General features: G+C 37.5%; 1 protein-coding gene across 2 annotated transcripts; it reads right to left on the bottom strand.

The window, feature by feature from the left end:
- Positions 1-1,066: 1,066 nt before the first annotated feature.
- On the bottom strand, positions 1,067-13,180 carry LOC115437206 (tripartite motif-containing protein 16-like). 2 transcript variants are annotated; one of them, XM_030160413.1, is made up of 2 exons: positions 11,710-13,168; positions 1,067-1,076 (listed from the first exon to the last, which is right to left on the bottom strand). In XM_030160413.1, coding segments are annotated over exons 1-2 (1,440 nt in total). In that variant the 5' UTR covers positions 13,148-13,168; the 3' UTR covers positions 1,067-1,074. The 2 variants fall into 2 exon arrangements, with proteins under 2 accessions (XP_030016273.1, XP_030016274.1); XM_030160414.1 differs by lacking the exon at positions 1,067-1,076 and having other exon boundaries at positions 10,444-13,180.
- Between the last annotated feature and the right edge of the window lie 1,539 nt (positions 13,181-14,719).

The raw sequence follows: 14,719 nt of genomic DNA on the forward strand, positions 1-14,719 counted from the left end.
TCTCGAACACTTACTATACAATTAAAAGAGAATAAGACATCACAACATATCACGACAACATTTGATCAACAACATCAAAACATCACAACACACTCTAAACAAACTTGTAGACTTTACCCCAATGAACCTCTGCTATGAATTCAACTGATTCTGGCTGAAAGTTTTGGAGAAGAAGTTTCTAGAAATCTGAACATAAATGACCTTGGGTTTGACCTTTCAAAGTCAGTCAAGGTCAAAGGTCATGGCACCAGATGAAAGTCCATATGTGACTTCCGATCTATTATCAATAGTAATATATCAATATCTTCAACTGTTTTCCAGTTATAGCACTTTGAAATGTGTCCCATTATAAACCAATGGAGATTTGGAAAATTCTAAAATTCATAAAAAAAATTTTGAAAAATTAAAAAAAAACAATCATTTCCCAATTCTTTGAACAAACTTGGTAGACTTTTCCCCAAAATCTTCCACAACAAATATCATGTCATTCTGATGGTTTCGGAGAAGAAGATTCTTGAATAATTGTTTAAGGATGGACGCCAACTAATACCGCTAGTCCATCGGAACTTTCGGACTAAAAATCGTGCAAAAATGAACAGGTTTGAATTCTGACCTAAACAAATTGTGAAAAATAAGATGAACTTCTATAACATGAAGTGCAAAGTGTGCATAATATGCTCAGCTGGATACCAGAGGGTCAGAATCATTTTGAACATGTCCTTCAGACCAAGGTCATAATAGTTTTGGATTTTTCATTATAGTTTAGTTTTATTTAGTTTGAATTTTTTTTTCTCTAATTCAGTTTTAATTAGTTTTTAGAATAGGTTTGCTAGTTTTTATTAGTTTTGTTTTCTTGTAAAATGCTTAGTTTTAGTTTAGTTTCATTTTTTTCATATCTTTGCCATTGTATTCACATAAATCCCAACAGGACTCTGGCCAGCTTTCTCCCAATTTTATGCTGCGTTCCAGTTCACACCGTAACTCGTGTTTTTCCAACCTTCTACCGGTGAAAAGGCCTGGAATGTCAGTCAAACCCGTGACCTCGTACTAGATCGATGTTCTCCCACTTCCGACTTCTGATGTGATGTAGCAATGGCAGCCCCCATGGATGTGGTGTTTATGCAAACTGTTCATTACCTCCCCCAGAAGGTTATGTTTTTGCCGGCGTTGGTTGGTTTGTTTGTCTGTCTGTCTGTCCGTGTGCAAGATAACTGAAAAAATTATGGACAGATTTGGATGAAAATTTCAGGAATGTTGATACTGGCACAGGAACAAATGATTAAATTTGGTGGTGATCGGGGGGCTGATCTGCCTTGGCGGAGGTCTGCGCTCAAGGTATTGCTCTGACATTATTTATCTGCAAATGTTCTACATAATCAGCAGTGACTCTAGAGTTAGCTAGTTTTCAGTCCATTGAGTGCAAGAATACATTAATACCAAATACTTAAACAAATATACAAATAACATAACATAAAAGATAGAACAGCTTCTCTTGCTTTATGCGCCAATTTTCCTCCTGTTTCCCTCAAATAAGCAAAGAGTAAGCACATTCAGGGATAGAATGATTGTAAATGACCATACCGTATGGTCCACCATGCTGGTTTGTTTACATCTAGCTCCCACAATTCTTTGCGCTCAGGCAGTTTGGCATGACTTGCCTGGAACGTTACAAAGTCATGAGTCATGGTTTGAAGTCTTGACTTATGGGCTCAAAAAACAGCCTGGAACGCAGCAAAAGTCTCCATATTGCAGGTAGAGTTGGGACAAGAAAATGACTGTAAACAAGTGATGAGAAGTGACAGACCTTGAAGTGTTATACAGTGCCGCTAGCTAAAATTGCTTGAGTGAAATAAATCGATTTCATATTAATCCAACATCGACAAAGATGAAAGCTAAGGGAATTTTTTCCATAATTTTTATCTGTTTGTTTTGTAAGCACACAATACAGTTTCAGTTAGTTATCTTTGTTTTTTTTCTGTTTTTTTTTTTTAATTGTAGTTTGTATTTATTTCAGTCAACGAAAATGTTTTTACAATTCTAGTTTTCATCATTTTGTTCGCTTTCATTAACGATAATAACCTTGCCTCAGACTTGAACTCTTTGAGGACATTTATAGTCTGGGTTTGTACTTTTACACACCGACACACTACTTTTACTTTCACCACTGTCTGTTTTTCAAACACGTGGATGTTTGCCGCCTCTGAGTTGTTCATTTAATTTGTGAAATCTGCATCGGACACAGCGTAAATTCCTGTCGGTGCTTTGGCAGGGTGGTCGGAGCAGAGTGAGGCGTCTGATGAAGTCTTTCTCCTTACAGAAACTCTGGCTGTCCTCGGCATCACCTCCCTCTGCTGAATTATAGATACTTAACTGGGTGATTACAGCAGATTGTTGTACAATTGGCTGCGTCAGTCCGAGCGCCATCGACCGTCCCAGATTCGCAGATTCTCCCGGTGACTCTCCCGCGACGGAGGCAGCAACTCATCGGTTTAAGAGGTTTATAGGCAGACAAGTGACAGCAATTCACAGAGCCGCTCTGTTTTCAGAGCTTTTCCTGTAGAGCGCCGAGGTGATGAGTGAAGCAGGACTGTTGTCATGAAAACCTTTAGAGGGGGTTGTTTTAGGACTGAAGTTAGCAGCGTTTGTGAACACATCTGTGTCTGACAGAGAACGCAGGAGATGGTTTCAGGTTAAACCTCAGAGCTTTGGACGCACAACCACGTCCAACTCACAGAAGAAAAACACAGCAGGTGAAGCAGCGGTGGCGTCTCCGACCATCCACACTCTCATCAGCGTCCACGCCTTCATCCTCATTGTCTCATCTCCGTCCTCATCTTTGTCCTCTTCATCCTCATCCTCATTTCCTCATCTTTGTCCTCATCCTCATCTCTTTATCTACATCCTCATCTCTTTATCCTCATCTCTTCATCTTCATCTCTTCCTCTTCATCATCATCTCCTCGTCCTCATCTCCGTCCTCATCCTCATCATCTCCTCATCCCCATTCTCACCCTCATCTCCTCACCTTCGTCCTTATCTCCTCATCCTTGTCCTCTTCCTCATCTTCGTTCTCATCCCTCATCTTCATCCTCATTTTCACCCCTCATCCTCATCTCCATCCTCATCATCTTTATCCCCATCTTTGTCCTCATCTCCATCCTCATCATCTTCACCCCATCTTCGTCCTCATCTCCTCATCCTCATCTTCATCCTCATCTTCATCTCCATCTTCGTCCTCATCTCCTCATCCTTATCATCTTCATCCTTATCTCCTCATCCTTGTCCTTATCCTCATCTTCATCTACATTTTCACTCTCATCTTCCTCATCATCTTCATCCCCATCTTCATCCTCATCCTTATCTCCTCATCTTTGTCCTCATCATCGTCTTCATCTTCATCTTTGTCCTCACCATCTTCATCCCCATATTTATCCTCAGTTTTAGTTTTGCATTTACTTTCAAGCACTTGTTGACAGATTTTCTGGACAAAAACACTGAGCATTAGTGACACTTTAGTGAAGATGCCGCCTTAAAGGCTGACAACAGAAACACATGAAGGCATGTTTTATTTCTGTGTATCTGAGACCTGATCATCACCACCCATTGAACATCTAATTTTTAATGACAGTAAATAAATTGTATTAATCTGCTTCATCAGTGCAAACGTCTGCTGCAGAGATGAATGTACATCAGTGGATTCATTATTAGTTTAGTTTTATTCTCAATAATGTAAATGTAAATGATGAAGACTAGTTACAGTGAAATAAAAGCCTTAGATTAAATACAAAAAGTCAAAATTAAAGCAAACAGATTAGAAATATTACCTTTTATGTGATTATTTCCAATAAAAATCCCATAATCTCCCCGGGTATCGCTGCCGAGGCCCCTCGTGCACCAATCACAGCGTGGGACTGGGTGTGGGGGCGGGGTTTATGGGTTTCAGAGGGAGTATAAGGTGAGTGGGAAAGTGAATTGTGAAATGTGGAATCAAACATTGATGAGAGGTTTGTTAATAATTCAGATCGGGTGTAGAGATCCGTCAGCGACAGAGGAAACATCTGTCATTTCCTGTATTTTTCTAGGCTTTACTTCCTGTTTGGATGGGGTTTTTTTTCCCTCCACTCGTTCATCTCATTAGTGTCTCAGTTTTTTTTTTTTTTTTACCAGTTATTTCCATATTTTGTAAGATTAGTTCTTGTTATTTGTCCAACTGTCCGTCCACTCCATGAAGATGAAGACGTGTTCGACATCCGTCTGTATGATGATGATAGTGGATAGTGGTGATGATGGTGGTGATGATAGTGATGATGATGGTGATGATGATGACGGTGGTGACGGTGATCATGGTGATGATGGTGATGGTGATGATGATGACAGTGGTGACGGTGATGATGGTGGTGATGATGAGTTGGTGATGATGATGATGGTGGTAATGATGATGATGGTGGTGGTGATGATGATGGTGATGATAGTGGTGATGATGGTGATGATGATGGTGGTGGTGGTGGTGATGGTGATGATGATGGTGATGATGGATGATGATGAAGATGGTCGTGATAACGGTGGATGATGATGATGGTGGTGGTGGTGGTGGGGGGTTATAATGGGATGTAATGCGGGGGGGGGGGTCACTGTGGTCGACATCCGTCCGTCTTCCCTCAGACCCAACGTCCTACATTCAGGACTTAAGGCCTCTGTTACATAAAACCACCGCCGCCGCACAAGCCGGCTTGCTGCCTGTTGCTAGGCAACAAGCCCCGGAGCCCCCGTCAGTGAGTCTCGCCGGACCACGGCTGCACCTGGAAGTCCTCAAATGGGTCAATGAGGACAAAAGACGCAGACAAACAGGGTCTGGATGCATTGACTCAGCTCTGGGTTTAGTTTTTTTTTTTTTTTTTTTAATGTTTTCGTTGTCAACTTGAATCTGTGGTCGATCGTGGAAAACTGAAGCCCAAGAAGGTCTCATGTGGTCAGATCCAGATCTGATCCTGTTCTGGGTCAGATTCAGTGGATCCTGAAGGAGCTGAAGGTTCTGGTCACGGGTGGAGTTAAAGCTACACCTTCAGACTAAAATATGACAAACCTACATCAGGGTTTGTCTGAATCTGAGGTCGATGTTCAGAAAACAGGCAAATGAATGGATTCACACTTTAAATACTGACACTTTAAAGTCTATTAACCCTTTAACCCAGGGCTCTCAAACTCATTTTCTTTCAGGGGCCACATTCAGCCCAATTTGATCTGCAGTGGGCCGAACCAGGGAAATAATAACAGAATAACCTATAAATAATGGCAACTCCAAATTTTTGACTGTGTTTTAGTGCAAAAAAACCCATTAAATTATGGAAATACTTATTCTTATAAACTATACAAAAAAAAAGATGTAAATAACCTGAAAAACTGAAATTTCTTAAGAAAAATAAGAGCAATTTTAACGATATTCTGCCTGAACTTATCATTTCTACATGTGCATTATGGATCAGATCTACAAAGACAGTTGTAGGTCCATCAGTCTTGATGACGACCTTAACTTCAGTTTTGTGGGTCCTGTAGTGGCTTGTCAGCCCTATTTTGGCCCTGAAGTATCTGCCTCAAAGACACTAAACACTGAGAAACAGGCAGAAAATAGTTCAAATTGTGCTTAATTTTCTTTAGACATTTCAGGTTGTTCACATTTGTTCAGGTTATTCACATTTTATCGTTACAGGATAGTTTGTAAATGTAAGTAAGCTGAACTGATTTAGAAAAAGAAAAAAAAAGAGAGCCCAAAACATAAACTACTGGGCCCAAATTCGAATGCCTGTTGCTTCTTTCCTTACTTAATTTTAATATATTTTTTGCAAAAATTTTCATGTTATTCATTATTTTGTAAGCATTTTATTCATTTTTGATCATTTAGTTGCTTATTTTGATCTTTTTTCTACATTCTCTTTACATGTCATTATTCTTTTCTTCCATTTTGTTCAGTTTGTGGCTTATTTTGTTCATGTTTATTATTTTGTTGGTTTATTATTCATTTTTGTTCAGTTTATTGATCACTTTGACCATTTTGTTCATTTTGTTGCTTATTTTGTTCCTTTTTTTGACGGTTTAACAGTTTTTTTGAGTTCAGCCAAGTGTCAAAAACCAGCCGGACTTATTTAGAAAAAAAAAAAAAAACAAAAGAGCCCAAAACATAAACTACTGGAACCAAATTCAAATACTTGCTGCTGATTTCATTCTTTTCTTACTTTATTTTAGGTCTTTAAGGATTAAACAGCCACATGGTGCGCCCGTTACGCCCTGTTGCATCATGGGTCGTCATGGGCTGAGTGTTTGGGGTTTTTTTTTCTTTTTGGCGATTCCTCCAAACGCCGTCTCTCTCCTCCTCCTCGTCCAGATGGCGCTCGGCTCTTGGTGGTCAGCTGAGGACCATCACCGGCGGGAAGGAGGCGGTTGCCGTGGTGACCGTGACGTCGGTTACAGACTCCGGCAGCTTCACAAAGTGTCGACTGGAGCATTTTTAAGAATTAAGGACGATGCTCCGGTGTTTGGATGCACCTTCAGTCAAATGCTGTTGATGATTTGTGTCTTTTCTCACCTCAGATTTTTCATGAATGAAGGGAAAAAGAGTGAGTTTTGCGAGAAATCATGAAATACTGACTATTTTTTGATGAACGCTTGATGAAAACGACTTCAATCTGAACCAAAAAGACATAAACTTTAACCTTTTTTATGACGTGAAACTGAATATTTTCACAGAGATTCAAGAATAAACCGTTCAGACGAGGTGTGTTTATGTGCATCAGTGTATTTAATGTGATTTTTTGGACATTTTTTCATCTTTAACCCTCTGTCCAAAGCCGCACTAATATCAGACTTTTATTTCATGCAATTTGTTTTGACTTTTTAAAATTTATTTGTTTAGTTATTTGTATTTCTTCAACTTAAGCCATAAACAAAAAATACCAAATACTTAACAAATGTCAGAATTCTAACCGTTATTATATCAAAGCAGAAGAAAAAATAAACAAGAGTCTACAACCTTTATTTGTTCATTTTTACTCATTTTATTTATTATTTTATTTGTTTTCATTCATGTTCTTGCTTATTTCATTATATTTTCTTCAATTCTGTTCAGTTCGTGGCTTATTTTGTTCATGTTACTATTTTGTTGGTTTATTAATTTTGGTTCATTTTGTTGCATATTTTATTCTTTTTTTAAGTTCACAGCCAAAACAATCAATAACATGAACAAAGAAAAAAATACCTAATAAAACAGGCAACAAAATGAACAATAAATAAATAAATAAATAAACAAACTATATGAATGAAAATAAGGGTCAGGGTTATTTCAGCAGTGCTTAGATGAATATAATAATCTGTTTCTGGTTTGCATATGGAATAAAACTTCATCTGCGGTCAATAAAAGGTCATGGAAATTTTTAAAAAACAGTAAAATAAGCAACAAAATTAACCACAGCACCCAAAGTGACCAGTAAAATGAATAACAAATCAACGAAGTAACATGAACAAAATAAGACATAAACTGAAAAAAACTGAAGAAAAAATTATGAAATAGGCACAAAAAATAGAAAAATAAATCACATAAGCAACAAAATGAACAAAAATGAACAAAAAATAATTAAGTCACCAACAAATGAACCAAATCAGGCAAAGCAATTGATAAAATGAACAAAACGAAGAAAAAATGAAATAATAAGACAAAATATTGAAGAAGAAAATTAAAAATATAATAAAACAGGCAACAAAAATGAACAAAAAAGAAATAAGTAATAGAAATGAAAATTAGGTTGTAGACACTTATTTTATCTTCAGTTATTACAATTTTTTGTACTTAGATGAATAAAATAACCTGTTTCTGGTTTGAATATTGAACAAAACTTCATCTGTGGTCGATAAAAAGTTGATAAAAGTCCTGTCCAATAGATTATAGAGGCTTGTTTTTATGTCAAATAATAAATTAAATTAACATAAATGAACAAAGAATTCACAAAATCCATAAATGAGCAAAAAAACTAAGATGGAAATTTAAAAAAAACAGCAAAATAAGCAACAAATAAACAAAGAAAGCCAAAGTGACAAAAAAAATGACAAAAATGAATAACAAATCAACAAAATAATAAATAACATGAACAAAATAAGAGAAAAACAGAAAAAAAAATTAAGAAAAAAAAATGAAACAGGTACGAAAATGTAGAAAATAAACCAAATAAACAACAAAATGAACAAAATCAGGCAAATCGTTCAATAAAATGAATAAAACAAAGAAAATATAATAAAACAGGCAACAAAATGAACAAAAAAAAAAAGAAATAAGAAATAATATGAATGAAAATAAGGGTCAGGGTTGTTTCAGACATGCTTAGATGAATAAAATCATCTGTTTCTAACTTGTATATGGAATAAAACTTCATCTGTGGTCGATAAAAGTCACTAAAAGTTCATGAAAATTTAAGCAATAAAATAAACAAAAATAGTTGAAGTGACCAAAAAATGAACAAAAATGAATAACAAATCCATAAAATAAAAAGCAACATGAACAAAATGAGACAAAAACTGAAAAAATTGAAGAAAATCAATTAAATAGGCACGAAAGAGTAGAAAAACAAACCGCAAAAGCAACAAAATGAACATAGGTGAAGGAATAATAGGTCAAATAAAGTCTTCATTTTACCTGCAGACCAGTCCAAAGGTCAAAGGTCAGAGCATCATCACATCAGACGGATGAAACATTCCTGCAGCCGCAGATGAATCTACAGATTCTGGAGGATTTTTTTCCCTTTTCTGGACAATAAGAGGAACCACTGAGCCTGTGCTGACACCTAGTGGACGACTGGAGGAACTGCACCAGGTTCATCTGCACAAACACACACACAAAACACAAAAGAACACAAATATGTTACATTTACATGGAGTTTTAGCCTCAAAGCTCAGTGTTTATTGTGTCACTTCTGCTTAAAATATGTTCATCTGCAAATTATAGTTTATTTTAAACCCTTAACTTCTATTAATACACTTTAATTTGGACATATTTAACATTTTCTTTTCCTTTCAGAGAGAAAAGACCAACTAAAAAGTAACAGTAATAAAATCTGAATAAAATGCGTGTAAATGTCTCATCTTTATGGTTTCAGTCCATGCAGTTTGATTGTACTCGGTTATTTTTCTGCTAAGCGTAAAATCTTTGTTTTTTTTCTCCTGTTCGTCCATGATTTGAGGTGTTTCTGCTGCAAATATTCAGCAAAAAGACAAAGGAAAACAAATGCATGAAATAAATAAACCCGTCTGTAGATTTACTGTCTTTAAACCATGAAAACACATAAAATCTGTTTGTTTGTTTTTTTCTTTTTTTTATAAGTCCGACCAACAGTGTTTTTCATGTGAGTTTAACTGGAATTACCTTTTCCTTCCACCTGTTTCCTGATGAATCACGGTTGTTTACAGGGTTTATCAGTTTAATTTCACTTTTCTACTGTTATTATACTTTATTTCAAAATTACACTGAAGATATTAACAGTCAAGGATGTTAAATTAATTTTAGATCAGCTTCCACATTGAGACCAATATGATGTACAGTAAAATATCAACATAACCAATAAAGAAGGACTTCTAGGTTTAATGTGAAAAAATTAAATATTATAACATGAAAATGTTTACATTTACAAACTATCCGTTAATAATAAAATGTGAATAACCTGAAATGTCTGTAAAAACAAATCAAATTTAAAAAATTTTGTCTATCAGCTTAAACAACAAAACAGAAATAAATCAGACATATAAATACATAAATAAATAAACAGGAAAAAACAAAGTAAACAAATAAAACAGACTTCAATGAATGAAAATTGAATAAAGTAGAAAAAAGCAAAATAAATGAAAAATAAATTGAAAAATCAGCAAAATACAAATATAATAAACAATAAATAATGTCAACTCCAGATTTTTCAATTTGTTTTAGTGTACAAAAGTTAAATTAGATTAAAACATTTACATTTACAAACTATTCTTTGACAATAAAATGTGAATAACTTGAAACGTCTACAAAAACAAGTGAAATCTGAACAATTTTGTCTCAGCTTAAAGCTATACCGTATGATGTGGCATTTTTACACTTTTCTTTTGTCATCTTAAAATGCTCCTAATAAGTGTGTGTCAAACTAAAATGTAAAAGAAATCCACCAGGTATTGAAACTCAAAAATGTTTAATTCTCATATATTTCTAATAAAAGTCTGACCAATCATTTTAGTCGGTCCGAATAAAATAATTGATCTAAAAACAGACAAACGCTTATGTGTGGACATTAGAACTTTACTCAACCAACAAACAGAACGTTGGACCAGGACTTTTCCACTGGACTGTAGTTGTCCATATGGTGTCCAAATGTGGAGAACTCAGAGACAATACTGTTTCTTTATTTTGTTTTTATTCATATTTTTAATTCACAAATCAACATTTTTCCATAAACTTCCCCATTATGTGATGACTGATAATTCAACTAATATTACATCTTCTCATATTTACAACATCAGTATTTTCTACGTTATTGAACTAAGTCACGCCTCAGGCTTTAAGGGCAAATGGGTCCATTTTCTAAGATGGTGGACATCTGTCTATTGAACTGGATCATCCAACATTTTCAGCCCATTTACACGACCATAAAAAAACAATAACTGTTAATAATCAGATAAATGAAATAATCAGGTATGATGTGTTTACATGCACTTCAGAAATCATGGAAAAAAACGTTTTTCAATGTTTCAGTCCATTATTGGATTTCTTTGGGGGTTTGTACATACGTAGTGATGATAGAATCCAACTTCCTGTTCTGGTCTTCAGCTCATGTTTGACTAAATCACTCGTGTTTTGTCTCATTTCTATTTTCTTGCACATGCTCAAATGGAACAGAATGAACAGATCAGATGGGGTTAGGGTTAGGGTCAGATCAGATGAACAGGTTTCCATGCATGAGCTCAGCCTCAGCCTGAGTTGGTTCATTATCTCCACTTCTATCGTCATCTCCAAATCCATGTCCATGTATTTGGAACTGAACCAATCAGGTTCCACTATTATCTGAAACCCATTCCAGTCACACGACTGAGCCTGATCAGTCCATGCTTCTACTGTAGGAAACAGGAAGGAACAGTAGATTTGAACTCAACTCCTCCAAAGTAGAAAAACAGCTCCACTTTCTTTGACTTCCTCCAAATCACAGACACCATCAAAGTCTTGTTGTGTGGTCCTCAGTTAATGACAGCTCTGTGAACACTGAAGATGCTTTTGCAAACACACTATTGGCTGGTTGATAGTCACATGGTGGGGACTATTAGAATCCTCACCAAAAAGTCTGAATGGGACCGAATCTGGATTGTGAGTTCAGGAAAAAAAAAGTTGATCTGTTTTTGTGTCATGTGGTTTAGAGACAGATACAAAAAGATTGATCTGATCAACTGGATCAAAGTCAACGATGAGTTTAATGGAGTTTAGGAAAGTGGGCAGTGGATCCATCCCAAACCCAAACTCCAGCGTAGAGAGGTTGAGTGAATGTGGTCTGGACTCTGTGGATCAGAGTCATGGTTTCAGAGACGCTGTAGAAGGACAGAATACCTGCTGTGTGATCCAGGTACACTCCGATTCTGGAGGAAACTGGACCTGGGACAGAAGACTCTACACTGTTATGATAAAATACAGGAATTAAATCATCATAACATAAAGTCCAAGATTTGTCATTGTTTCCAAATCCACATTCCTTATCGGATCCTTTTCTCTTAATATCCTTATACGCAACTGCGACCCCAACACCTCCCCCACTCCTCTCCACCTCCCAGTAACATCGACCAGTCAGACTCTCTCTGCTCAGGACTTGACACCAGTCACTGAATCTGTCTGGATGATGAGGATAGTTCTGTTTTTGACTCATAAATGTTACCTTTTTATTCTTCTCAGACAGTGACAGATCTTCATTCAATGTGTTTGGATCCAGTGTGATTTCACGTGAATACTGTAAGAATTCTGCTCTGGTCTGTGGTTCAGCTTTAATCAGTAGAACCTGTGTTTGAGTGATTCTCAGTGAGATGTTAGTCCATTCCTCTGTCAGACTGTGCTGTAGTTTATCTCTGAGCTCTGACACAGCTGTCGTCACATCCTCAAAGTAACTCTGAGGACGGATATGGACGTGGGATGAGTCTGGATCTTCTCTGAGTTTGGACACTGATGGATACTGGAGTAAAAACTGGATGTGGTCGTGTGTGTGGGACAGTTTGTCCATCTCAGCATCTTTCCTCCTCAGCTCAGTGATCTCCTGCTCCAGCTTCGACTCCAGCTCTTTAACTCGAATCACTTCAGTTTCCTCCTTGGATCTGATCTGCCGTTCCACATCACGCCTTCTTTCCTCCATCAGTCGGATCAGCTCAGTCAGGATCTTGTGGTTCTTCTCCACTGCTTCATCAGCAGAGCGTCTGATGGTTTCCACCTCCTGTTGAAGCACCTTCACATCTTCCTGTTTGTCTTTGATTCTCTGCTGGATTTTCTGTCGACTCACCTCCAGCTCTGTCTGCCTCTCAGTCCTTTCTGCTGCAGATGAGACTGTGTCATGGCCTTTATGTTCATCCACAGAGCACAGATAACAGATACACTGATGATCAGTGCAGCAGAACATCTTCATCACCTCATCATGACGAGAGCAGATGTTCTCCTGAAGCTTCTCCGATGGATCCACCAGCTTGTGTTTCTTAAATGCAGCAGATTCATAATGAGGCTGAAGGTGTTTGTGGCAGTAGGAGACCAAACACACCAGACAGGACTTGACAGCTTTAAGTTTTCTCCCAGTGCAGAAATCACAGACCACACCTTCAGCTCCAGTGTAGCAGTGGTCAGCAGCAGCAGCAGGTTCAAGTCCAGTCTTCTTCAGCTGTTCCACTAAATCTGCCAACATGGTGCTTTTGACCAGGACAGGCCTGGGTGTGAAGGTCTGTCTGCACTGAGGGCAGCTGTGGATGTTCTTCCCATCCTCTTCATCCCAGTGGGTTTGAATACAGCTCATACAGTAGCTGTGTCCACAGGGAATAGTCACCGGATCCTTCAATAGAGCCAAACAGATGGAACAGGAAAATGTTTTCTGATTCAGCTGAACTCCTTTCTGCTCCATTTCTGCTTTGTGTCGCCACAACTGGTTCAGTTTCACTTTGAGTGAAAGCAGTTTGAGCTCTGATCTGTTCAGCCTGTTCAGCGTTTCCTGTCTGCTGTCTGGAGCCGCCTCCTGTTGGCTCCGCCCACCTGTGAACTGTCAGATCTATAGGGGAGGAGTCCAGGTCATGTAAGGACAGAGTGGAGCTGCTGTGTTTGTTCCGACACAGAAGACAAACCAGCTTTTCTCAGCCCCATAGACCAGTTGTGTCCTAAATACAGTCAGGGTTTGAAGTGTTTTACTCATCTGCTCCTGTGGATCCTGGTTTTCAGATACTGTCTCCTCAGTATTTTCACCAACCCCAGATTAAAAAGGACATTTTAGATGAATAAAGTTGACTATGGCCTGTTCAGATATACATGAACTACATTTATGAGCCTTGTGAATGTCAATGACCACTGTAGAAAAAACACTATCTACATCTTGGGTTCCATTAATAGACTCTTAACAGAAACTCTACAGAGGAGCTAATAAGACCTCCAACACACACAAAGAACACACACTTACAAAGGACTCAAAACCATATGGAAATGTACTTTAAGAATACTTATGAATGACTCAGACAACTGTCCCTATGCTCGTCCTGACAACAGTACAACACTGAACACAAAACATTCATTCATTCATTCATTTTCTGAACCCGCTTTATCCTCACTAGGGTCACAGGGATCACTTGGAGCCTATCCCAGCTACTTATGGGCGAAACCGGGGTACACCCTGGACATGTCTGACCCTAACCCAGTCTAAGGTTCACCTTCAATGTTCATGAGTTTAGTGTGTCCCAGTGTCTGACATTCAGCTTTAAACTTACAAATCTGAGTTCTTCCAAGTTCCACTGATCAAGATCCTATCACTCTCCATGGAAAAGATGGACATCCTGGTATGTCCTCACCACAGTGTCCCAGAGGAAGGCAGCAGTTCTGTCCATAGAAGGAAATCTACAGAAAATAACAAAAATAACAGCTTGAACACAAGTGGACAGGCGATTACTAACACAGTCCTTATAACATACATTTAACACTATGCATCATCCAGTGTAAAAAAATAAAACAGTACATTCTAAGAATATCTTTCTTTAGCAGTACAGTACCTGACAAAAGCACCTGAAACCATTTAACACTGTTTCCTTTAAGTCAAACTGGTTGAATACATGTCAGTCTTGTGTCAACACATCCACAGCAGTAGAACACACAGCGCCATGTTCATATGCAGTATTAAACTAATGTGATAAGACTGACAAACTATATGAGGAACTCTTTGGAGAACGAATGTCTATGAATCCCTTTGTATGTTTGTTTTTTGTTTGTATGTTTAGATTGTTGTAAATTCTTTTGGCCTTGTTGATTGTATGTTTGAGCTTTGTTATCTGTAATCCCTGAAATAAAGGATTAAAAAAAAAAAAAAAAAACGGCGCCATCTTAGCTTAGCTCCACAACTCAACTCATTTGAAACGTTTTAACTTCTTAATATCACAACAACTTTCATATCATGACTGTTTTTGGACATATCGACTTTCATATGCCATCTTACATT

The sequence above is a fragment of the Sphaeramia orbicularis genome, chromosome 17 (assembly GCF_902148855.1).
Source record: "Sphaeramia orbicularis chromosome 17, fSphaOr1.1, whole genome shotgun sequence".
In the NCBI taxonomy this organism is placed as follows: Eukaryota; Metazoa; Chordata; class Actinopteri; order Kurtiformes; family Apogonidae; genus Sphaeramia; species Sphaeramia orbicularis.